The 25,725-nt window shown below is 47.9% G+C and overlaps 2 protein-coding genes, 1 long non-coding RNA gene and 1 pseudogene across 7 annotated transcripts in view; 1 reads left to right on the top strand and 3 right to left on the bottom strand.

Annotated features, from left to right (window-relative positions):
- Positions 1-4,002, bottom strand: part of Inpp5b (inositol polyphosphate-5-phosphatase B) — a 62,768-nt gene extending 58,766 nt beyond the window's left edge. For 3 of the 5 annotated variants that reach the window (XM_029476092.1, XM_029476094.1, XM_021159234.2), the window contains exons 1-5: positions 3,938-4,002; positions 3,264-3,390; positions 2,825-2,919; positions 2,128-2,225; positions 1,958-1,987 (exon numbers count right to left, since the gene is read on the bottom strand). In XM_029476092.1, coding sequence (XP_029331952.1) covers positions 1,958-1,987; positions 2,128-2,225; positions 2,825-2,919; positions 3,264-3,320 — 280 coding nt within the window. In that variant the 5' untranslated portion in view covers positions 3,321-3,390; positions 3,938-4,002. Of the gene's footprint in view, positions 1-1,957; positions 1,988-2,127; positions 2,226-2,824; positions 2,920-3,263; positions 3,413-3,937 lie in introns of those variants that run through there. The other 2 variants (XM_029476093.1, XM_029476095.1) reach the window with 2 other exon arrangements.
- Positions 1-9,430, top strand: part of LOC115030866 — a 15,655-nt gene extending 6,225 nt beyond the window's left edge. Inside the window, exons 2-4 of the long non-coding RNA XR_003836436.1 lie at positions 711-903; positions 3,933-4,080; positions 9,109-9,430. This is a non-coding gene — a long non-coding RNA (uncharacterized LOC115030866). The remainder of the gene's footprint in view (positions 1-710; positions 904-3,932; positions 4,081-9,108) is intronic.
- Positions 9,431-11,755: 2,325 nt separating this feature from the next.
- The window catches only part of Sf3a3 (splicing factor 3a subunit 3), a 16,847-nt gene continuing 2,877 nt past the window's right edge, over positions 11,756-25,725 (bottom strand). Inside the window, exons 6-17 of the mRNA XM_021159232.2 lie at positions 24,752-24,843; positions 21,354-21,436; positions 20,272-20,410; positions 19,551-19,619; positions 18,687-18,754; positions 18,339-18,446; positions 16,615-16,684; positions 15,435-15,599; positions 15,238-15,348; positions 14,119-14,209; positions 12,809-12,864; positions 11,756-12,028 (exon numbers count right to left, since the gene is read on the bottom strand). Coding sequence (XP_021014891.1) covers positions 11,951-12,028; positions 12,809-12,864; positions 14,119-14,209; positions 15,238-15,348; positions 15,435-15,599; positions 16,615-16,684; positions 18,339-18,446; positions 18,687-18,754; positions 19,551-19,619; positions 20,272-20,410; positions 21,354-21,436; positions 24,752-24,843 — 1,130 coding nt within the window. The 3' untranslated portion in view covers positions 11,756-11,950. The remainder of the gene's footprint in view (positions 12,029-12,808; positions 12,865-14,118; positions 14,210-15,237; positions 15,349-15,434; positions 15,600-16,614; positions 16,685-18,338; positions 18,447-18,686; positions 18,755-19,550; positions 19,620-20,271; positions 20,411-21,353; positions 21,437-24,751; positions 24,844-25,725) is intronic.
- Positions 23,194-24,312, bottom strand: LOC110292117 (annotated as a pseudogene).

The raw sequence follows: 25,725 nt of genomic DNA, 5'->3' as shown, positions 1-25,725 counted from the left end.
CGAGGCCAGCCTGGTCTACAAAGTGAGTGCCAGGACAGCCAGGGCTACACAGAGAAACCCTGTCTCGAAAAACCAAAAAAAAAAAAAAAAGAATGGACTCTGCCTGGTGGAGGTGGCGTACGCCTTTAATCCCAGCACTCAGGAGGCAGAGGCAGACACAACTCTGTAAGTTCAAAGCCAGCCTGGTATACAGAGCAAGTTCCAGAACAGCCAGGCCTGGAAACAGAGAGAAACCCTGTCTTGAGAAACCATTTAAAGGGGATCTGGAGAGATAGCTTGGAGGTTAAGAGCACTGGCTATTTTTCCAAAGTTCCTAAGTTCAATTCCCAGCATCCACATGATGGCTCACAACCATCAATAATGAGATCTGATGTCCTATTCTGGCATGCAGGCAGAATACTGTATATATAATAAGTCTTGAAAAAAAGAAAAAAACATAAAAAAAAAAGAGAGAGAGAGAGAGAATCTGCAAAATGGCAAATCAGAAAGCCTAAGCTTGGGCTAGTGAAATGGCTCAGCAGTTAAGAACACTGACTACTCTTCCAGAAGTCCTGAGTTCAATTCCCAGCAACCACATGTTGCTCATGATCACATGACCATCTATAAAGGGATCTGATGGCATGTAGGTGTGCTTGCAGCAGAGCACTCCTACATTTGGGGGAAGAGGAGATTGGGAAATTGCTGTGATTGGGATGTAATGTGAATTTAAGTTCTCCAGTCCTGTGAATTGAAAAGCATGCAGAAGTGCACTGCAGTACCTGCCTATCTGCTGATCCACCGTAGAGCCAGGCCCTGAGAATGACATGATAAGGAGAAAAGACTACACATAGGAGAGGCCCAAGCTGAAAGATGTGGCACTTACAAGAGCAGGGGACCCTGGGGCCACTGGAGATGGCTCAACAGGTAAGTGTTTGCTGCCAAGCCTGAACAAGTTGTCCTTTGGTCGCCACACAGACACCATGGTAATTCAAGTACACACACACACACACACACTCTAAATAGTGTGGTAAGTTTTTTTACATTAAAGGTAGGTTTATTGGGAAGCTGCTTGGGGGGGGGCGGGGTTAACTAGTCCAAAGAACTGAGGCCAGGCAAATCACCATGGGGAAAGGTACAGGGGAGAGGAAGATAGAAAGGGCACAGGGAGAGAAGGGGAGAAGAGGAGCATGGGATAGTTTTTTTTAAGAAGAGCGAACTGGCGGGGCAGTGGCGGCAGCACATGCCTTTAATGCCAGCACTCAGAGGCAGAGGAATTCGAGGCTAGTCTGATCTACAGAGTGAGTTCCAGGACAGCCAGGGCTACATGGAGAAACTCTGTCTTGGAAAACCAAAAGGAAGAAGAGGAGGAAGAAGAGAAGGAAAAGGAGGGGGAGGGGGAGGAGGAAGAGGAGGAGGAGGGAAAGGAGGAGGAAGAGGAACAGCAGCAGGAGAAAGAGGAAGAAGAGAAGGAAGAAGGGGAGGAGGAAGGGGAGGAGGAGGAGGAGGAGGGTGACAACTTTGTGGTGTCTGAGGTGATGATGGAGCCCAGCTGGAGGACTGAAACGCACTGACAAGGGGTGATTGAGGAAAAAGAGCTGGTAGAGGGTAGCATCTGATTCTTAGTCACCATAGTATGGACATCAGGAAAGTTTTCTCTAGAGTAAAAATCCAGAAGCTGGATCTGGGACTCGAACTCGGAAAGTTGGTCTTGACAGCAAGCACCTTTCTCCACCAAGCTGTTCCACTAACCCAAGAATTTTCTCTTTTGGTTTGTTGTCAGTCTATGGCTTGCCTAGAACTCACAATGTAAGTCCAGACTGACCTCAAATTCAAGGCAATCCCCCTGCCTCAGCCTCCCACATGCTAGGATTTCAGGCACCTAGCATCACCCCCATCCAGGCATGTTCTCGTTCATCTTTCTGTCTTTGGAACCTGTCCCACTGACCTAACAGGGACCCAGATTGAAAGGGCTACTCACCAAGGATGTAGAGTTCACCATCTGGGGACACTGAGGGAAGGAAAGGAGAATGTCTTTAGCAACTGAACATCCCTGTCCCACCCACATAGCCACCCCCCCCCCTTACAGTGAGGGCAGAGATGAGTTGGGAGCCACCCAAAGGAGAGCCTACCACCCTGCCCAACTGGCACCTTCTTCCAGCATAAAATCTTTTGAGAGTGGCACTATCTGGTCCAGAGATACATCGTCTCCTGTGATGGCCATTCTCCGGTGTGTATACAGGAAGAGACTAAGGGCAGAAATGAGTAGAAGGCCCAGCTTAGAGTGCTTGTGGTCACCTGTGGGTCCCTAGTGCTTAGCTGGCAGTGCCCTAGCCATACGCATGGCTCAGGCCCTTTCCATGCAGTGTCCAGTGATGCAAGAGCAGTACACATTCCAACCATCTGCTCAACCCCATCCCTTCCCTTTTTGAGGTAGGGTCTCATTCTGTAGCCTAGGCTGTGCTTAGAATGTAGCCCAGGATGGCCTGGAATTTGTGACAGTCCTGCCTCAGCTTCCTGGTGTGTGCGCTCGTTCCCAGTTCAACCCTCTGTACTTTACTCTGGGTAAATGGAGCTATGAAGAACAATTTGCATAGGATTGCAGCATCTGGATTTAAACTCGGGCACTCACACAAACTCAAAATCTGGCCAAGTATGATATAACTGCCTCTCCTCTAAAACCTTCCACATCACATCTTGCTGATTATTAAAGGCTTAGAACACGGTGCTCCAGAACACTATCATTGTGTTAATGAGTCTAGGAGACTCAGACGGAATGACTGAAGTCGGGCTGGAGGATACTGAAGAACAACCCATGGCCCACACAGGCAATCTGAGCCCTACTTACGCATGCTCCTGGGCGTCATTTTCCAGCCGGTACCTCACCAGCCCGAGCAGGCGGCTCTGCCGGCTATCTCCCTTACACAGCACACCTTGGACTGCCTGCTGCTCAGAGTGAAGGGAAACTGAAAGCCAAAGATGAACCTCCCCATCCGGCTCACTCCACCACACTGCCTTTCCCCCTCCCACTGGCAAACGACTTCACCTCTCTGAGTTTTCCTCATCTGCAAAATGGGTATAATAGTCTCCAACTTCGCAGCTGGTTGAGAAAATAGCTACCTATGTAAAGCACCTGGTAGAGAGACCAGAGCCAAGTGAATACTTGGTAAATATTGGTTTACCTTTTCCCATATGGCTTCGAGAGAAAAATTTCCACACCCTCCATCCCACCTCCCAAGGCTGAAGCGGGCACGATCTGGATGGCAACCTACAACTGGGAAGGATATGATGACGCAGTATTCCCCCTCAACCAGGGTCTCCTGGATTGCCACAGACTGGTCCATGCTGAGCTGTCAAACCCTGGGGTAGGGCAGGTGGGAACCTCCCATTCCGTATTAGAGCTGCTTCGGGGGGCTGTGGGAATGGAAGAAGGGGCCTTTGTGGAGGGAAAAGCGAGAGCCTGGTCATCTCTCTTCTCCTTCTGTCCTTCCCCCTCTTTCCTACAATGGGTCTCTCAACGTTTCCAGAAAATGGGTTTCCACCCCTTCGCCCCTTGCTCGGAGTCGCCCCAGATGTTCCCAGTGGAGTTCGGTATGCTCGCTGGTCTCCTTGCTTCTGGGTACAGCTCTGATGCCCTCTTCAGGGAGCAGTTGTGGTCCATCTGGCTCTTCTCTGGGAAAGGTTGGTGGTGTATCCAAATAGGGATAGGGAGACAGCCTTCGCCTCAGTCTCAGCTAGGAGGGTCTTATACTGGAGAAATAACCCAGCCCGGCTGCTCTTTCCTCGGAGCCTGTGGGTGTCCCGTTGCTCCTTGCCCCTCACCCCACCCAACAGGCCCCGTTGCATCAGCAGCAGGTTAGGAGTGTTCATTCTGGCACCCACAGGACAAGGGCCCCAGCAACCAGCTTGCAAGCCCCCTCCCACTCTGCACTTATTTCAGATCCTTGTCATTGCAGCCTACCTCCCGAGCTGTCACCGGTGGGCCTGCAGGACACCGCCGTCCCAGGGCAGATTAGGGACTACATTTCCCAGCGGCCCTGGCGTCACAGGACGGACAGCCAGCCTGCAAGTCCCAGCATGCCCGAGTCGGTCATGGGCGAGTAGGTGGGTCTCCCCGCCTTTACTCTATTTAAAAATCTAGAATCTACAGTCTGTTTTCAAGCATACTCGGGCGTCCCAGTTCTGGAAAGCCTGCGTGAGGAACGCCTTTCTCAGCCCACTAAATCAAAGGGCTAGGGCCCCTGTCCAAGGCAGAAGGAAGTGGTCATGTTACCCTAACGGAAAAAATGATGTTAACTTTTATTTTCAAGTTAAGTCCATCCTCAACTCTTCACATGCAGAAAGAACACTTCCAGATAACTACCGTGCCCTGGCTTCATGTAAGTCACCTTCTCCACTTCCCAGGTGGAGAAACAGAGGAACAGAGAGACAAAACTGTTTGACAAAGTCCGCAGCCAATAAATGTTGGGTGCCCAGAGGGAAGTCCAACTCCAATTCCTGTGTCATTTTTCCGTCCAGGAACTGCTAAATGTTCTTAAGGCCTATCTAGCTTTTCTGTCCACGGAACTTGAAATGTTTGGCATCTTTATCTGTGACGCGGTAATGACAACCACCAGGCAGCGCGGAGGACTCTTCTTACAGTGGAGGATGATGTGGCCCTCTTGCCTCTTTATTTCTTTAAAGATCTGTTAGTTTTTTATTTTTTGTGTGTATGTGTGTGTGCTTGCATGAATTTATGTGCACTGTGTGTGTGTGCACGCTCACCTAAGAAGGCCAGAGGTCATCAGATCCTTGGGGCTGGTGACAGGAGGCTGTGAGTCACCTGATGTGTGTGGTGGGAACTGGGTCCCAAAAAAGAGCAATATGTGCTCTTAACTAAGGAGACATCTCACCACAACCCCCAAATAGACAGCCCTGAGCAGGTTTTGTCCTCAAGCCCCTTAGCCACATTCTATTGGCCATTTACCCTGACAGGAACCATTCTCTTCTAGGCTCCATTGTTCCCTTCTAGGTAAAGGCTATATATAGCTAAACCAGGCGTGGTGGCGCACGCCTTTAATCCCAGCACTCGGGAGGCAGAGGCAGGCGGATTTCTGAGTTCGAGGCCAGCCTGGTCTACAGAGTGAGACCCTGTCAAAAAAAAAAAAAAAAAAAAGAGACTATATATAGCTCAAGACAGGACAAAAGAAGCTAGCTCAGACGAAAGAGTCTAGAATGGTTGGTTCTTTCTCAACTGCTGACTATTTCGGTAAGCTGGATCCCTGAGGACTGGGCTTACACTCCTGTGCAGTTTCTGGTATAGTGGCTCTGAGACTTTCATTTATTTATTTTGAGCAGTCCTGAGGATGGAACCTAGGAACCGGAACCCAGGGCCTCACAGCTGCCAAGCAAACACTCCATGACTGAGCCACATCTACATCTCAGAACATGGTCATCCAATTAATTAGCTTTACTGATTTAAAATTGCTTCTCAGCTTTTTCCTAAAGGAACAGCAAGCAGTTGGGCCAGTGTTGCAGAATGGATGGCCACTGTGACTTTTAATGCTGTTGTTTTGAGATAGGGACTCACTAGTTAGCCCAGGCTGGCCCAAAATGTGCCTCAAACTCATAATTCTCCTGTTTCAAGCTTCCAGTGCTGGCCATTGTAAGTTTTTAAAATGATTTTAAATGTTTATGTGCATTTATTGCTTATACATACACACACACACACACACACACCCCTCACAGCGTGTGTGTAGAGCGGTCAGAGGACTATGTGTGGGAGTTGATTCCTCTCACTATGTGTGGTATGGGGACTGAATAATCAAATCCAGGCCATTGGGCTTAGCAGCACGTGATTTTACCTCTAAACTGTCTCATTGACCCCACACCCACCCCTGTAACCTTTAACCTGCCCTCACCTCCTTTTTGTTTTGAATTGAACTCTGATAACCAGTTCAACTTGCATGTTGCAAACTCCTTCCAGACTCTTCCTGGTTGTCTCTTTCTAGAAACATCCACAGCACAACTGGAGTTCAAGTTGATTGGGCTGCAGTTTTGAAGTTACATGGAGGATGAGGGGAAAGAGCGCTGGTTAGAGATCAAGGCACTGAAGGTCACTGAAGGAAGGCAGGATGGAATGGGCTAGGCTAGGTGGTCTTTACAGACCGAACTATCCCTGCAGGATTTGGGGGAGGGGTCTTCCCAAAATGTAGGTCAGACAAGTATATCCTCCCCACCGCCAAAAGTCTAAGCCTCCTCTTGGGATTGGGGACAAGGACCCATGTTCAAGGCCCAGACCCTGTGAGTGGGGAAGGGGGAACCTGGACTTGGTAAGTCATGCTCTCTAAAGACACAGCTCCAGGGTTTGGAGCAGGGAGATGTGAAGGCTTGCAGTGTCCACAAAGTCTTTTCATATGTCACTTTCTAATAACTGCTGAGCCCAGGTAGTGAACCGGGGACAGGAACAGAGCAAAGGGAGGAGCGTCTGTAGCTACACTGGGGATCCAGGGCAGGGGGTTCCTGGTGACTCTTGGAGTGGCCTTGTTGAAGTTAAGGGTCCCATCTGGCTGGAGGCAGCTGCCTGAGGCCAAAGCTTGACAGTACATAGGTAGCAGGACCCAGCCCCCGCTCCATGACTCTTGAGTGTGCCTGTCTGTCATGCAGACCTGTCTGCAGCCAGCCCTCGATGTAGTCTGAGCTGGACCATTTGAGCTACAAGAATAGACAGGACCATTCATGTTACCCTTGTCCTTCCCTCAGCTCTTGAAGGCAAGAAGTCTTAGTGAAACTAGAACTGAGCTGAGCTCAGCTTCCCCATGAGGTCAGCTCCCCATGAGGTCAGGCTGTCATTTCCCAGAAAACCAGTCGGTTAGAAATAAGGGGCCACATTCTGGAAAATTCCACCTGATTCCCCCAAGTTGAGGTGCTATGCAAAACAGAGAGGGTCTGGCTTGCTCAACCCCAGGCAGGCTGGCTCTCCACAAATGTAGCTCCCTCTAGATTCCACTGCTGAGCTATTCCAGTCTGGCAGTTCTGAGGAAGTACTGTAGGCCCACTTCACAGAAGTTCAAATCCTTGGGGCACATGGCTGGAGTGTCCTGCCCTTTGAAACAGGCATCCCCTTTTGCAGGAAGCCAGGGTATAGGTTATTTCCTGAAAGAAAATGGAAAGTTTGAAGGGTCAATGCTAGACAGAGGGGGTAGGGGGGAGCCCTGCTGTGTCTGAGCCACTGCCAGCCCTCCCTTCCACTTCCCCCAGCAGGCAGCAATGTACAAGACACATCTCTCTGAGGAGTGGACTCAGTGGTGGTCACCAAGGGGGACATGGGGAGCTGCCTGTCCTCTGTGATGCTCAGAGACCTGCTTCTGGAAACAGGACACTTTGCCTGGGGAAGTGTTGGAACACCCCAGGATGGGAGTACAACACCTCTGTGAAGCCACAGCCCCTACCAGGCCCCTCTAGGATGTACAGGAAGCTCACAACCCAACACCCCTCTCAGCTGCCACTCTGGACAAGCACAGGCAGTTGTTCCACAATGAACAGTAGGTGGAGTGCCTCTCCACTATAGCAGTACAGGAGTGAGGGCTGGACTCCGAGTCCTTGGACAGCAGAGAAGGGCTAGACCCCGTTCATCTCTCACCCTACAACTGAGCCCACCAGGCCTTGTACAAGTATGTAGTGGGAAGCATTAAGTTGAATCACCTGAAGTAAGCATAGTGGGATCCCAGGCCTGTGAGGCTTTTGCCAGCCAGAGGGCATATCTTAGTTTCTCTCATCATCACAAGAGGGACTCTTCTCTCTCCCATTTCAGAATCTCTGTCCCCAGCCATTGAAATGACCCCCTAACGCCCTTCACCTTACAGTGGTGTCTCTTCTGGATCCTATCACATCCTGTCCCCTACCTTGCAGTACCATTCCCTAGATGTCCACCCTGCCGCCTGGTGGGAGCCCCTCACCTTCTGGGAGAACACAGCTCCCAAGCAATGGAAGCTACAGCAGGTCTGTGGCTGAGTTGAGTGCTGTGGCCCCATTTCAAGTGGAGGGCATCTCTCTTTCACATGCTGCTTACTTGGACTGGAGCAGGGATCAGCTGACCTCTTGTCAGACTCTGGGCTTCCAGGAAGACCAGCAGTTGAACTGGCTTGAGGAACAGGTGACAAAGCAGGAAGTGGCTAGATCAAAGATCACAGGTCAGGGAAAAGCTATACAGGAGTTAAATGGAAGAGTTGGGAGAAGCAGCATCCTCCGGTCTAGCAATAAATCCGAGGCTAGGAATGGCCCCAGGGTCCAAGCAAGGCCAGGATCTCAGAGCTGAGGACTCATACCTCGGAGTAAAGCCGTCCTGTGGTAACCATTGGCCATAGATGTCTTCTGAGTAGGTACCACTGTCCTGCAGAGAGTGGAGCTCCAGCCCTGAGCAGCTTGGGAGAGGCTGCAGAGGTTCTTATGATTGCATTATACAGATGAATGGATTGAGGCCGGGGAGCAGGGGAGACAGCCTATAAGGAATAAGAGGTCCCAGGAGGTCAATTTCCTCCCTGGAAGTCATACTGTCAGAGGGACAAAAAGACAGAAGCAAAAAGAGACCTGCATTTTAGAAACAGCCCCTCTGAGAATTAAATGTTGTCATGGCAACAGCAGCATCTCAAGCCTGAATAGAGACAGCATTGGAGCAGGTGCAGGGACAGGAAGTAGGTATCTGGTGCCTCTAATCGGGATTCATTTGCCTCCAACATCTGAGCTTGTGGGGAGGATGGTAAACTGGGGGGAATGGAACCCAGGCCAGGAAAACTCAGGGTCACAGAGGACCTTAGAAGACTCTATCCTGAGATCCAAGAGTTTGGGGGATGGAGATTTTTCCTCCCTCACTAAGGTAAACCCGAGTGGGTCAAGGGCAGAAGTGTCTCTGATCCTGAGTTTGGGGATCCCAGCCTCCATAGGATCTGCCCTGGAATGGTTAAATCTGTTAAACCGTGCCTGAGCTTTCCCCTGCAGGGTAGAACACTTCTGGAGATGGGAAGGGACACATTATTCCCATTATGCACAAGCCTTCAAAACGGAGCATAGCCTGGTCCCCAGCATTCCCAGGACCACCAAGGTTTCTGTGCCTCTGTCACACACTCAGATCTGTCTGTTGGGGACATCTTCCAGGGCGATGGAATGCAGCCTGCACTAAGGACCCTCTGTTTACGGCATGGATGAAGCCATGCTTCGGATTGACAAAATGCTAAGACAAAGCATGGTTATTGTCACTTTGGGGAATATCCTCTGACACGGTGTCTCTGGAGACTCACGGAAGCTACATGCAAATGAGGAAACCCAGCTGATGTCCGCACTGTAATCAGGTGAAGATAAAGCCAGTCCTGGCAGATCAGAGGACCAACAGCCCAGTCTCACTGGAATGGGGAGGTGTCTATTTGACTAGATTGGTCCCTGACAGCTGAGGAGGGCTCTCAGGAGAGAGCATAAAAGGTGACCTACTGAGTCACCTCATTGGCCCCTGAATGTTATTTTGTTCTTTTATAACTGAATAAAATTCCATTGCACATTTGAAATATTTTTTTTAGATTTATTGTATGTATATGAGTACACTTCAGACACACCAGAAGAGGGCATTGGATCCCATCACAGTTGGTTGTGAGCTACCTTGCGGGGTTGCTGGGACTTGAACTCAGGACCTCTGGAAGAGCAGTCAGTGCTCTTAACCACTGAGCCATCTCTCCAGCCTGTAATACATTCTCTTTATTGTCTTTTACCAGACATCCAGATTGATATCCTGTCTGCAATTTTGATTCCCTATCTTTGCAATAAATATGTATGTGCAAATTATTTCTATGATGTACTCTTAAGAGTCCTCTGGAAGTCTACCCAGGAGTGTACAGCCAGGTAATACAATTCATTTTACAGGTAATACAGTTCATTTTAGTCTAAAAAATCGAATGTATGAAATATAAGCAATGAAAAGAAGCAGACTGGGCTGGTGAGATGGCTCAGTGGTTAAGAGCACCAACTGCTCTTCCAAAGGTCCTGAGTTCAAATCCCAGCAACCACATGGTGGCTCACAACCATCCATATGAGATCTGACGCCCTCTTCTGGTGCATCTGAAGACAGCTACAGTGTACTTAGATATAATAATAAATAAATCTTAAAAAAAAAAAAGAAGAAGCAGACTTTGCTGCAACAAGTGAGCTCAGGCTCCTTGCCAGTCATTTCTGGCATCATTCATAGGACTCCTCAGGCTCTGATCCCACCTCTCCTCCATACCACGACAGGGCATCTCATTAACCCTGGAGTCTCAGGCACCTACTCAGCGGGATGTGACAGCTACAAAGCAATGGAGCATTCCTTGACAGCCCAGTAGGGCTACAATTGTAGCCTGGGAGCTCCCCCCTTTTCTATCCCAAGGCTTTGCTGCATCTCCCTTCACCTTGGCCTGGTTTCCATCAATCAGTTTCTAATCGATTCAATTAGATGTGATTATGGGCTCCTTGCTGCACAAGCCCAGGGGAGGTTGCTCATCTAACTCTTAAAGACTGGCAGAGCCAAAGCATAAGGTGCCATACAAAGAATGGGTTGGCCAGAGTAATGGAATTCAGAGGAGGAGCGGTGAGACCTTTGCTGCCAGAGGCGTGACAAGGACAACAGGAAGATGGAGGGTGGCCAGCTAGAGTTGGGGTTCTTCAAAGTAATGCCTGAAAAGCAAACTAGCCTAGGGTCACCATGCTAAGAGGGCTCTGGGTAATTTTACTCAACCTTCAGTGACTGTCCTCACAGGTTGGACAGAGCTTCCTAGTTCTTTCTGCAATCTGGAATTGCTGAACCCAGAACAGATGCTTCTTGCAGCCATCCTCTTGCCTGAGCTGTCTGGAGCTTCAAATCCAGGTCTCTGCTACTATACCTGGCTCCAGCTCACTTTCTTTATTTTTTAAGGCAGTGTCTCACTTTGTCACCCTGACTGGCTTTGGACTCAGATACCTGCCTCTGTCCCCAGGTGCTGGGACTAAGGCCAAGTATAGCTAATTTCTTTATGCAAATAAAACAGGCAAACCTTGAAGGCCTAGCTCAACCTCTTGTATGCACACCAATGACTGGCACTCAACTGGGGGCAGAGTTCATGCTGGCATGATGCTCATTTGGGAAGTGGCAGTGTCGGGGAGAAATGTTAGGTCTCAATTACTTAACACAAGCCCAATGTGGCAGCACAGATCTGTAATCTCAGCACACAGGAGGCTGAGGCAGGGTAGATGGGAGTTGGTAGCCTGGGCTGTCAGTGAGACACATACAGAATCATATTTAGGCAGTAATAACTACCTCCTAAATCTAAGCCACTATGGAAGCTGGTGAGAACAAGGCTAGAAGGCATTAACAACAAAAGGATGGGGGCTGAAGAGATGGCTCAGTGGATAAGAGCACTGACTGCTCTTCCATAGGTCCTGAGTTCAAATCCAAGCAACCACAAGGTGGCTCACAACCATCAGTAATGGGATCAGATGCCCTCTTCTGGTGTGTATGAAGACAGCAACAGTGTACTCACATACATTAAATATTAAAATAAATAAATAAATAAAAAAAAAAAAAAAAAAAAAAAAAGAACAAAAAGGACGAAGTTACTTCATAAACCTGGGCCAGGTGGTGGTGGCACTCACCTTTAATCCAAGCACTTGGGAGATAGAGGCAGGTGGATTTCTGAGTTCGAGTCCAACCTGATCTACAAAGTGAGTTCTAGGACAGCCAGGGGTATACAGAGAAACCCTGTCTCGAAAAAAAAAACAAACAAAAAAAATTCATAAACCTGGGTTTCAGAAACAACACACCCACAACAAGGGCTGGCTTTATTTTCCCACAGATCTTTTTAATATAAAACAAAGATAAAACACATCTCAACTCTGCAATTTGCAAGGTCTCTACAAGGTAGATACTACATAGCAAAAAGTCTTTAAGAACATTTGGTTGGGGAAGCTTTTCTCCGGCTTCTCAGGGAACGGCCGAGCACTAGAGCAGCCCTTGTCTTTTCAGATCCTCGTATGTCTTCTTGTTCACAACATTTCCACTGGAGTCTTCATATTCTTCCTGAAAAGGAATGGCTCTCTGTTAGCTCCACACTGAGTTCCACAGCAAACTCTGGTTCCCGGAAACCAGCATTAACTTCACATAGCTTTCTCAACCAGAGCTCCAAGAGGGAACCAGTGCTATTTCTAGATATCCAGAGTGGCACCAGTTGTGGCTCACCCTTATCCCTACATAGTCTTTCAAGTAACGCCCTGTGTTTGAGGCAAGGCAGCCTGGCAGGGAAGGGCTGGCCAAACACAGCAGTGTGAAATGGTCCCTAAGCCTGGGTTTCTGACCACAGGCCACTGCAGGAGTCAACAGGGAGGCCAATCTTGTGCTTCAGCTCTACACTGCAGCTGGAAGGGTTCTTGATGGGAAAAATCAGAACTGAAATACTGACATAGAATAAAGGAGACTACTGACAGTCTCCACAGGACCAGGATGTTACCGCCACCCCTTCAATGTGTGGTAGTCACCTCTGAGACCTGTCAAGACCAACATCCAGGACACATCCCCACTCTGAAGAGAGAACTACCTCTGACCTGATGCTTTCCTCAGAGACCTAAGAGTGACAGACTTCTTTAGAAATCGTCAGGGTTGCACAGGAGACTCGTGTCCTTATTCCCACAGCCTCAGTGGGAGAACTGCCTGATGACAAAGACTTAGATGCATGACAGCAGGTTCACACAGTCACCTTGTAGACACTGTCTCATTACACTTGCTAGTACAGAGCATTTCCTCTGCACGGTGAGGAAGCTGTCACTTGACGCCACATCTAACACTCTCCACATTAGTACCCACCTCGGTGTCAGGCTGCCACCGTTCTGAAGCCTTCTGCAATTTCAGCTTGGCCCACACTGCAGGATGGGAGATAAGCAGTCATTAGGGCCCACAGTCCACATGTGCAGTGTTACATCATTCTCACCCTCACCGCCCAGCTCCCCCAAGGTTCCCTTAATGACTGCCAGCCCCCAAATGGAATTCTGATCTAGAACTACCTGTAGATAAAACTTTTATTGAGAAATTTATCATGATTTCACCTTGCTGTAAAAGAAAATCTCATAAGGATCTAGAAATCAGGATGGCGTACACACCTGTAACCTCAGCATTTGGGAGACAGAGGAAGAAGGATCAGGAAGTTTAAAGCTAGCCTTGGCTACATAGTGAGATTGAGGCCAGTTTGTGCTAAATGAATATCCCTGCCTCAAAAACAAAACAAACGATTACAACAGTAAAAAGGAAACACTCTCAAAAGAAGCAATGTGGAGCAGTCTAGAGAAACTCGGATAAAATGAACAGGATCATAGCTGAGAAGGCATCACACATGCACTTTCTTGATTACTAACTGACATGGGATGGCTCAGCTCACTGTAGGTGCTGCCACCCCTGGGTAGGTGGTCCTTAAAGTTTTAAGAAAGTAAGCTGAGCCGGGCGTGGTGGTGCACGCCTTTGATCCCAGCACTTGGGAGGCAGAGGCAGGCAGATTTCTGAGTTTGAGGTCAGCCTTGTCTACTGAGTGAGTTCCAGGACAGGCAAGCTACATTGTGAGACTCTGTCTAAAACAAAACAAAACCCATCAATAAATAAAACCAACTGTCTGGCTCACATGAAGTGAAACTTAACAGAGATGGATGAGAAGGAGCAGGAGCCTGCAGTAAGGTGTCAGTAGCAGAGGCTGCCAGGCAAGGTGAAGCGCCTGGCACACATTCCCCCGCCGTTCCCCCACCCCCTCCAATGAGTATCTCGCTGGCTGTCACTCTCTGAGGAATCCGAGCATGGAGCCACTTCTGTTACCTTCTGGATCAGTGGTTCTGAACACATTAAAGTCTCTTCAGAAGAGCAACAATAACTCACTCAGAATGCTCCAGAGAGGAAAGCTCATAGATTCAGGCTAAAGGCCCTGTTCTAACCTCAGCATAGGGTTCTTTTCAAGGAGATATAATCAGTACTGTTGACTTGCTCACTCCCATAAAAAATGCAGTAATTATATGTGTGCCTTAGCTTTCTATAGCCACAACCCCTGCTCTTGGGCCTGGAGACAGCAGGGTCCTAGGACAGCTGTACGAGCGGCTACTTGGTCTGGCTAGGAAACAGTCGGCAAGCTTACTTACAGGAGACAGCATCTTCAATCTGTGTCACATTTGCAAAGTGGGCAGTGTTTGGGATGCCCAAACACCTCATGCCATGAGCATGACGCCACTCCTGGAGGGAAGGAGAGGGACAGCATGAAACAGGGATGGCTGAGGCAGCACCCACTTTATTCTACCACAGACCTTACCCCAGCGAAAGGCAGCACTCCTCCTGGGGTGTGTCTACACAGTGGGCTGGGACTGACACAGTCTGACACTGCCAAGCAGTGCTGCACTATCTCAGTTGGACAAACTTCAGGTTCTAGGATTAGTGGTGTCAGAGAAGTATGCCTGAGACTCGTCACTCGGTACTAGGCAGAAGCGGGCACAACCCAGAAACCCCTGCAGGGCCGTGAGGGCAGACTGGCATTTCTGGAGGTTCAGGAGCAAACTGCTGAGCAGGTATGGAGGATGGAGGAGCAAGGAGAGCGAGATGAAGCCACAGCTTCAGCTCTTAGAGAAAGCTAGCACAGGCTTTACCCTGGACACTAGCCCCACCCAGCTAAGAAAAGCTCAGAGGCCACTCAGGGACCCAGAGAAAGGACCTGGTAACAGGTCTGAGAGGGGAGCTCACATCACTTGCCATGCTTGTCTAATACGGAATGTCTTTTCCATTATGTAACTGTCCTCCCAAAGTGAAGGGCAGAATGCAGCAAGGGGGAGCCCACCGACGAGGTGGTACTCAGAGTCTACTCGTGTCAACAACAGGTTGGTAAATCTCAAAGCTTAGTTTACTTCTTCTGCAAAGAAGCAAGGGCCCATTTAAAACTTGAAAAAATCAAAACCTGCTCAGCCCCCTTAAATAGCAATGTAGAGAAATGACCAAAAGCCAGAAATGATCCAAGATGCTACAGAAAAACAGGAGGGAAAGGTACAAGGACGAGCATGGGAAAGCCAAACCCAAGTTCCACAGCAGAGTGGCAGCAGCTCCAGAGAGCAGCCCAGGCTTCGGGGCTCGCATGGCCCACACCCGCCAACACGCCTCTGATGCCTTTCAGCTCTGGATACCAGTGGCCCTCACAGGCTGCTCCCGTCCTCTTCTCTTTCTAAAGTGGTGTGTTTCTACTTAGTTCCCAAGAGCAGTGGCTCTCAACTCCTTACCGCAAAGTGCCGCTGGAAGGCCTTGGGCCCTCGGTAGGTGTAGTTCCCACAGATCTCACAGTTGTAGTTGATGTTCAGGCCGTGGAGCTTGTACAGCCAGTAGGGGATGGGCTAAAGGAAAGCAAGCGACTGCATTAGTTTTCAGAGCTCGGGCGCGTGCCCACGATGGAAGGGGACAGAGGGCCCTGAGAACGTACCTTGCCGTCCCAGCCCAGCGGCAGGTTCTTGGGGTTGTAAATGATCTCATTCTCTTCGTCCTCACTTTCGCTCTCGCTGATCTGCTCCTCCTCCTCCTCCTCCCGCTCCTCGCCTGTCCTGGCTTGTTTGCGCTGTACATTTTCATGAGTGAGCTGTCGCTGTTCCTGAGGTGAGGCATGAAGAAAAAGCAAAACGAAGTCAGAGCACTTAGTATAGGACATGAAGGGACAGTTCCTCTAACTCTTGCTGGCTCCTCACTTCCAAAAATAAGGTTTTGGTTGTAAAATAAGGCTAAGTCAGGTTGGCAAGACAACTCAGCTAGTTTAGAAGTATTTGCCAAAGCCAGGCGTGGTGGCGCACGCCTTTAATCCCAGCACTTGGGAGGCAGAGGCAGGTGGATTTCTGAGTTCGAGGCCAGCCTGGTCTACAGAGTGAGTTCCAGGACAGCCAGGGCTACACAGAGAAACCCTGTCTCAAAAAAACCATTAAAAAAAAAAAAAAAAAAGGCCTTGTCAGGCAGCCTGATAACCCGAGTCCATGCCTCAGAAGCCATGTAAAAAGCCACACCTGCAACCTCAGCACTCCCACAGCGCCACGGGAGACAGAGACAGGAGAATCGCCTGGAAGCCCGTGGGCATACTAGCCTGGAGCATCGAGTGCAGCAGAAACAGGAGAGAGGGTACCTCAAACCAAGGAGGAAGGTATGAAGGGCTACCCTTGGCACTTCCTAAGAGACTACAAGAGGAGATTATCCACAGCTACCTTGGTACTGGCCCTCCTCTAGCCTTGCTAGGCTTCACAATTTCAACATGGGCAAACTGCTGTGTCACAGTAAATCACACCTGAAGCGCTGCTGAGCTGTCTTTTGAGTGCCTACTTCTTGGGTCACCCCCTGAGGCTCAGCCAAGAGCTGCATTATTCTTGATCCAGCTGTAAGGGGACATGGGGTAGGGTCTGTTGTCTATGTCTGGCCTGGAGGGAATTGGGCAGCCTTGGAAATATCACCTAACAACACAACAGGAGCCCAAAGAAGCCAAGGACTTCAAGAGAACCACATTTTGAGGTGAATTAGTTTACTGCCCACCCCATTTCCTTATGTGAACATTAAAAAAAGAAAAAAATTCCTTCCTATGTAATCCCACCCCAAGCAGCAGCGAGGCTCTAGAAGAATGCACTTACCCCGAGAATCTCCACGTATTCATAGATCTGGGCTTCCAGGAAAGCAATGTCTTTGTTCCTCTCAGTGTCTCTGAGAACAAGAACAAACTGTATCAATTAAGGGTTCTTTTTGCACCTAAAGTTTAATTCCCTGTCAGGAACACTGTCTCTGTGATCAAATTAAGACAGTCTCAAGCGTGGGAGCGACGCCACACAAGGCAGCCTCTCTGCTTACATCCTGAGGTTACCTCTTAGAAAGAAGCCAGGGTGTCTCCTCTGGACTTTGCGTATACAGTGAATCATCTGCTAAGACCACTTCAACTGTCCCGTAACACTATAATTTACAAAGGAACACAGTATATAGGAAGCCCTGAAAGCAAATAATGATACAAAGTCCTAACTCGGCTGCTCTGCAACTGCAAGGAAGGCTACATTTGGCAGCTTCCCAAGTCCTTGCAAAAAATCAGAGTAACAACCATTTTCCAGGCTTCTTCTATCAAATTAGGGGGGAAAATGGCCAAACCAAAAACCAATACCCTGTATAAGTATGCAGCTGTCACTAGTAAAAGTAAAGGAGAAAAAAAATCTAGCTCAGGGTGCCCTTAAAACATGTGACCTAGACCCTAGTGCTTTATCCAGTCCTCATGGGAGCAGCTTTCTCCCACAGCAGAAGGGAATGGATGCAGAACCCACAGCAGACACTCTGTGGAGAGAGAGGCTGAGTAGGAGGTCTCTAACAAATCCCTCCCCTCTGAGTTCAGCTAACCCCATGAAGAAGAGACAGAGAAAGGGACCAGAGCCAGGGGAGACAGAGGATAGCAGGAAAACAAAGGCCCTCTGACTCCTCGACAAAGCAGGGCGGTTGAGCTCAGAGACTGAAGCAGCAAGCACAGGGCCTGCATGGGGCTGCACCAGGTCCTCTGGGCATATATTACAGCTATTGGCTTAGGATTTTTAGGGGACCCCTGACTGTGAGAATGAGGGGATCTCTGAGTCTTGAGTCTGCTCTTGGGACTCCTTTCCTTCTGTTGGGCTGCCATGTCCAATTTCGATATCATAGTTTTTGCTTCACCTTAGTATATTTTATTTTGTCTTGTCATGTTTGGCTGTTTTTTCTTAGAAGCTTATTTTTCTCTAATAAGAGACAGAAAGGGAGTGAAACTGAAGGGGAGGGGAGGAGAGGTGGGAAGAGCTACAAGGGATAGAGGGAGGGCAAACTATAATCAGGATAAATTGTAGGAGACAATAATCTACCTTCAATAAAAGAAAAAAATTCTATTGAGAAAGAAAGAAAGAAAGAAAGAAAGGAGAAGAAAAGAAAAGAAAAGAAGGAAGGAAAGGAAAAACATATGATCCTTAGCTGGGTTTAATGGTGCTCTCCTTTAATCCCAGCACTGGGGAGACAGAGGCAGGTGGATGTCTGTGAGTTTGAAGCCAGTCTGGTCTACATAGTACAGTCAGAGCTACACAGTGAGACCCTATTTCAAAAAACAACAAAATGCAAAACAAAACACACAAACCCAGGCATGGTAGCACATGCCTGCAAGAGCATCCTTTTGGAGATGGAGGTAAAAGGGTCACTGCCAAGGGGGAAGCTGAAGGTCCTGCCCAAATACTAGCAAGCTTGAAGTGAATCTGAGACAGGGCGAGCCTGTCTTAGGGAAAAGTAAAGCAAAAGGAGAAGTGGAAAGCAGACTCCATGGGGAACAAATGGAGACCCAGAGTGGAGCGTCCCAGCTACTTACCTTTTTGTGCCCTTTGACTTGGGATTTTTGGCAAACAGAGAAGTGTCGAGTGACTCCAAGGACTTTCCTTTGGTGCTGAAGAGCCTCTGAGCTCGTTCTTCTAGGGTCCTTCGGAGGTAAGGGGTACAGGTTATCTTTTTTCTTTTTAAAAGACACTATTGTAGACCAGGCTGGTCTCTGACTCACAGACTTGCCTGTCCTCTCAGTGCTGGGGTTAAAGGCATTCACCAGCATGCACTGCACAAAATGATTTTGACAGTTTGGGGTAATCAAGCAACAAAATCAGAGCCACTTAGAGGATCATCCAAACAGTCACTAGGATTTTTGATAGCAAAACCAGGTTCTTACCCGCCACACTTGAGGCCCAAAGCCAACAGTGCAGATTTCAACCTATCCAGACCCAGGGATGCCAACTCCTAGAAAGAGAAATCAGTTACAACACAACATGATCAGCTTTCTCCTCAGATAAGACTACATCCTACAGTCATCCCTAGCTTTCAGTTCCCAGAGACTGACTACTGCCACGTCTAGGCTCAGGCGCACTGGGAAGGCAGTGTTCAGTGGCTCTCTGTAGGAAGACCATTCATAGCAGTATTTTTTGCAGAGATGGGAACTGAACTCGGAACCTGGACAAATCCTCCACCAACTGAACTCTTGTCTCTAGCTCCTCGTTTTGGAATTACTGACTTTGTGTTTGGAGACAGATCTTACTCTAAAGCCAGCCTCAAATTCACAGCAATGTTCCTGCCTCAGCTTCCCTCTGACTTTCTATGACATCATATCACAGGTCTCTGAAATCTAGTTTTCAGAGATGTTAAAAGATTTTTCCCTTCTGATCTTTTCAGATCCCTTGTACATGCCTGCCCTCAGAAGTGGTATTGTGACAAGTCTAAGACACCGGATACAGGAGAGCAAGTAGTCCCTCTGAAGGATGGCCAGGGCTAGTGAGATGTCTCAGCAAGAAAAAAAAATGCCCACAGTCAAGGAAGGAGTGACCCGAGTTTGAGCCCCAACACTCAGTGGTAGAGGAGAATCAGCTCCCACAACTCATCATCTCCACATGCATGCTGTGGCACACGCAGAGACACACGCACGCTGTGGCACACGCAGAGACATATGCCTACTCCTACACAATACATTTATTGCCACCAGCACTGTCAGAAAGAAAGGCAGCCAAGCAAGAGCAGTGTCATGTAGTGTCATAGAACATACCTCCCAGGAGGAGAATGCGGAGAGATCAAGATGGGCTCCCGCGTGAGTCAGGGCGCTGCTTGTCTCTTTCTGGCAGGAAGAGGAAGTTTATTAAGATCCAGGCTAATGAGAAGACTGAAGGTAAGGGAGCTATCTAACTTTCCAGGACTGTCTGGTCCCTTTCTTTAAACACATTTACAAATAATGATTAATTAATACAGAAGTGGAGAAAAAAAAAGTATCAGACAGCTAGTTTTTTTCCTGAAAGCTCAAGTTTATCAACAGAAGTAAAAATACACAAATTTGGGCTGAAGAGATGGGTCAGTGGTTAGGAGCACTGACTGCTCTTCCAGAAGTCCTGAGTTCAATTCCCAGCAACCACATGGTGGCTCATAACCTTATGAAATGGGATCTGATGTCCTCTTCTGGTGTGTCTGAAGACAGCTACAGTGTACTCACATAAATAAAATAAACAAACAATTCTTAAAAACAAACAGATTCTAATCATACAAACTGATCATATTTTGGTCAGGAGTCACAGAGCAATCAGGATATGTTTGTTAAAAACCCTGGGCCCAGACAATGTCTAGTGGGTCCTGACAAATCTTGTTCCTAGTGTACAAAGAATGCTGGCCTCAGGGTGGAGCTGATACTGAGGGACTGACATCCAACGTCTTGAAGCAGAGACTCAAGAATAAAATAATGAGTTCGCTTCCCTGGCATGAACCCCACTGGAGCTCACCGGCCATCCAGGAAAGGTGCCGTTATCCCACTTCTTCTCAAAGTCGGTCTGAATCTTCCCAAAGAGCTCGTTCTGATCCTGAAGGGGCTTCACTCTATCTGTGTAATCCTGTAGGTACTCCAGCAGCATCTCCAGGTATCTGCAGAGAACCATGCAACAAGGAAGCCATCATAGAAAGGAAGCAATTCTACCTGTGACATCCTGCTATGCCCTGCAAACCATACTTAATTTCTAATAATAGCTGATAAAGTAAAACTCATAGCATGAGAGAGAGAGAGAGAGAGAGAGAGAGAGAGAGAGAGTCTTGTGTGCACACCTGCTCATTTGTACTTACAGACTTAGAACTGAAGGCCTATGGCTGCTAGGAAAGTGCTCTGTACCTGAGCCATATTCCCAGCCCACTACCAATTTTTAAATGAGTTTTATTTTTTTCTTCAAACTACTACTTAAATTCTGACCTTTCCTACCTCGTTTTATTCTCAAGATTTCATGACAAATACTAGGTCTTAATTAACTCACTGAAGAAAGTCAGGTAACCAGAACATGAGAAGGAGCAACCTTGGGGAACATTAATGAGAAGTGTGGCTAAGTCTACAGTACTTTCCGCTTAATACCTGATCCAAGCACATCACGTAGCTTGGACACTTTCCCCATTAAACTCCAAGACCTCAGAGGTCCCCAAACAGACTTCTTTCGAAATCACACAAAATTAAGGAAGGCGTGTGTTAAGACCACAGATGTTTCCATAAATACCTCTGTCTATAACCAGAACATCCCACATGTTTATCTTCTGAGCAGGCTCTCACTACGCATCCCTGATTGGCTTGGAACTCACTATGCAGAGCAGCTGAATTCAGTGACCCACCTGCCCTTTTCCTCTTGGGAATGCTAAGGTTAAAGGCTTGCACCACCATGACAGCATCACAAATATTTCTAAAACACAACACTCAGTATGCTTACCTTCTGATAAGCCCAAAGTCATTCATGTGCAGTATTCAGGCAAAAGCCACAGCTCTGACCTCAACCCTTTCCATGAAATCCTACCTAAGTCTGCAAACGGCCTGGAACCTGTGAGTGCCTACCTTTTGTACTCTGCATTCTTTCTTTCTTTAGGAATGTCAAACAACTGGTCAAAGATGGACAGGTATGTGATGTAATCCAGCTTCTGAAAAGAGCAAACAAATGACAGAGTCAGGTGCTACGTCAGCTCACCTTCAAAACATCAGGCAAGGCTGGATAGATGGCTCAGGGGATGAAGGTGCTTGCTGCCAAGCAAAGATCCGAGTTGTATTTCAGAGACCCATACTGTGGAAGGAGAGGACCAACTCCCTTAAGTTATTCCGTGACCCCCATATTTGAAGGCCACGGCACACACACTTTTGTTTTTAAATCAAGGTCCAAATTGAGCGTTCTCTAACCAAGTATCGAGGCTTGGCTTACATTAGGGCTTTCCTTCCTGCCTTACAATCAATCCCGGAGGCTGATTCTACTGAAGCGAGTACAAGATTGCCCAACATGAAACCAACTCTACAAGATCAAGTTAACAAACATTAGCCCTAATAAAACCTGGGCTGGATATTCAGGGTGGGCTAGGATCCTGCCTAAAGATTTTTGCCATTCTAAAATAAGGTCTTGAAAGGTAGCTGTGTTAATATACACAACCACTTATTGGGCATCTCTGAACCATATATGGAGGTGCAGAAGAGGACAAGGTACCTTCCTGCAGAGCTTCAAGGTTAGTAGCTGAACTTGGGGACATTTCCTCATCAGGAACTTTTTTCTTTTCTTTTGAAACAGGTCTCACAGAGATCCTTCTGCCTCTAACACCTGAGTGCTTTGGTTAAAGGAGTGCCACCATGCCCCACCTATGAACTTACTATTAAACTTCCTAGTGACCCGAGACTGTCATTCTAAACCTTGTCACTGAACAAACAACAGATAAACACCACCTTCTCTGAAGGATCAGATACCTCACGTCTTACATATGTCATACTGAGTGCCTAACACAAGAACACTGAAAGGATTTATGGGTTTAGAAATGTGCCAGGCATGGTGGCACAAACCGTTATTCTCAGCACTCAGAAGGCAGAGGCAGGCAGAACTCTGTTAATTTCAAAGCCAGACTGCTCTATATAGTGAGTTCCAGGACAGGCAGGGCTACACAGAGAAACCCTGTCTCAGAAAACAAACAAGCAAACAAAGAAACAAGGTGTTTATCTTTGTGCAGTGAGATGGTTCTGTGAACCACAGTGTGAGTATAAGAACCTAAGTACAAGTCTCCAGTCCCCATGTAAAAGCTGGACACGTGGTACATACCCAGAAGCCCAATGATGGATAGGCAGAGATCCTGGGGGATTACTAGCCGGCCAGCATAGCTGAAAGGATGAACTCCAGGTCCAGTGAGGGACCCTGTCTCAAAAAATAAGGTGGCAGGACCTTACTGGTAAGAGCACTTGATGCTCTTATAGAAGACCCAGGTTCAGTTCCCAGGACCCATATGGTAGCTCACAATCATGTGTAATGAAACTACAGTTCCAGGGGATCTAGCTCCCTCTTTGGCCTCTGAGGGCTCCAGGAATACACATGGTGTAGATAACATGCAGGCAAAACACTCTTAAAAAAGAAGTACATAAAAATAATCTATTTTTTTAAAAAGGTGGAAGACAGGCAGTGGTGGTGCACGCCTTTAGACCCAGCACTCAGGAGGCAGAGGTAGGTTGAACTCTTGAGTTTGAGGCCAGCCTGGTCTACAGAGTGAGTTCCAAGGCAGCCAAGGCCTATAAACACCATCTCAAAAAACCAAAACCCAAGAACAACAAAGGTGCAGAGAAATGGAGAAAGACACCACTGTTGACATCTGGCTTCTACACACACTCCCAGGAGCACCCCCCCCATATTTTATTTTATTTTATTGGGGGGGGTCAAACCATATGTTTGCTGAGTGCCTGTTATGTGCAAAATATTGTTCCAAGTACTTGAGACACAGCAGAGAATAAAACAAGAAGCCCTGCCCTCCCGGAGCATACAGACTATCACCTGCACCCTGCTGCGACCTTGGGCAAGTCATTGCACCCCTCTGCCCAGCAGACAGATGCTGACCAGGACAGTGCCCTGACCCGTACCACCCCAGACAGCAGAGAGGGCTGCGGGTTGATCTTTAATAATTAAGTACACTGAGGAGAGGGAGAGGAAGTGAGTTATACGAGCTGTTGCTGCTGCTGCTGTTTGGTGGTGGCCTTGTTGGTCAGATCCTTGCCCTCCTCTGTAGCTGCCAGTGCTTCTCCTTTGCCCTCTTTGGCTGTCTCACCAAGTGTTTTGGAGGGGGTCTCACCTTGTAGCTTGGCCAAGATGTATTTAAAGCCCTTTACTGTCTTGGTCACATTGCTTGTGAACCAGGCAAGATCAAATTTCTAGACAGCTCTGAATATGCCAAATAAGCTAGAGGAGGCCCAGGCTTCCCGACGGATCTCTGCCCAGCAGCTATTGTCAGAGCTCAAACAGTAAGCACATCACTCCTCCTCCTCCACCAGCCAGGCACGGTTGGTGCTCCAGGTGAAGGTGGCCATGGTCTGATCCTGTGGGTCCACAACAGAGTCCTCCAGGACATAACGCTGAGTGAACAGCAATGGCAGGAGTCACTCTGCTCAACGTGGCATCTTGTTGGTCTGGGTCAGGAGTCTCCAGGACAGAAGCCTCTGGACAGGGCTTACCTCCTGGTGCACTGTGTCTTTGGTCAAGACATGTCTGCTATAGCGACTTGGGTACTGTTGCCAGAAGGCAGTGAACACTTGGTCCCAGGAACTTCGGAGCACATTCTGGCCCAGGAAGTATTACACCATCGATCCAACATAGCTTAGCACTCATGCAACATCAGGGTGCTGAGCCCAGGGGTAAGGGGGCATGTGGCTAGGGGTACGCTTACCAGGCTTGAGGCTCAATCACCTGATGCTGTGCCCAGGTGCCTACAACCACCCTGAGGGGCTACAGGACATGCCCAGATAGTTTATTTTTACAAAAGTAATTTTGTTGTATGAACAAATTAATGAACAAAATAATGGGCTTGCTATATTAACACTAAGACCCTGACTTTCTTTTTTTCCTTTTTCTTCTGTTTTCTTTTTTTTCTTCTCCCCCCTTCCCTTTCCTTCCTCTTGCTCCAGTCCCCGTTCGCTCTTGGGCCCACTCACTCTGGCTCATAGGTTCTTTATTATTTGTTTCTCATTACGGATGGTTGTGAGTCACCATGTGGTTGCTGGGATTTGAATTCATGTGCTCTGGAAGAGCAGTCTGTGCTCTTAACCACTGAGCCATCTTACTAGCCCCGACCCTGACTTTCTTTATAAATAGTGTTTAATCCATGAAATAGTTATTTACTTAATATTTACACAAGTTACTTGGGGGTGGGGACTCTACTTGCTTTAACTTGGTATCTTGACTTAGTCCCAAGAATGAGACTCACTCTCCACTCTCCAGGCCTTACCTCGGATGCCTTCAGGTTAATGTACTTGAGGTAGCAGTCATGGAGATCAAGGTAGCGACCATATCCCTCTTCATCTGTGAACTCCACCAAGTCTGAAGGAATCACACATGTCAATGATTCAGATGTTATAGGCTACTTTCTTGAACTTGCTCTTTCAAATGCACTACTTTTTACCAGGTGGCCCGTCACTTAATGTCCTCTCTACTCTCATCAAGTGACAGAGGTAGGTTTTCACTTTGAGCTTAGAGAGCACAAAGAAGCGTTTTGTGCAAGATCATCAGAGTGTCAATATAGCCTAGGAACCCAGCTACCAACTCCTGAGGTCCCAGAAGGTGGGGATTACAGAGGGTTTCAGATAGTTTACACTGGCCTCAGACTCCTCATCTGCCTGCTTCTACCTACGTGCTGGGAATACAGGCATGTGTCATTGAACAAACAGAGTTCAGGGCCTGTATGAAATACATAGTACATCCCTGTCCAAAAAAAAAAAAAAAAAAAAAAAAAAGCCAGCTAGATCATTCTCAGGCCTGAGATCATACCCCAAAACCCAGGTAAAAGTAGGAGAGAACTAACTTCATAAAGTTGCCCCCTGACACACATGCCCCTACACATATGCCTTTGTATGCACACCACACATACACAATTAAACAAACAAACTAATAAACAGACTAACCAGGATTATTAGCACATACTTTTAATCCCAGCACCTGAGAGGCAGAGCAGGTGGATCTCTGTGAGTCTGAGGCCAGCCTGGTCCAAACAGGTTTCAAGATAGCCAGTGCTACACGTAGAGATCCCTTTTTTCTTTCTTTCTTTCTTTCTTTCTTTCTTTTTAAAAAAAGATTTACTTATCTTTATATGAGTACAGTGTAGCTGTCTTCCGACACCAGAAGAGGGCATTGGATCCCATTACAGATGGTTGTGAGCCACCATGTGGGTGCTGGGAATTGAACTCAGGACCTCTGGAAGAGCAG

Source organism: Mus caroli, chromosome 4 (assembly GCF_900094665.2).
Source record: "Mus caroli chromosome 4, CAROLI_EIJ_v1.1, whole genome shotgun sequence".
Lineage (NCBI taxonomy): Eukaryota > Metazoa > Chordata > Mammalia > Rodentia > Muridae > Mus > Mus caroli.
This window is presented reverse-complemented; position numbering and strand designations above follow the sequence as displayed.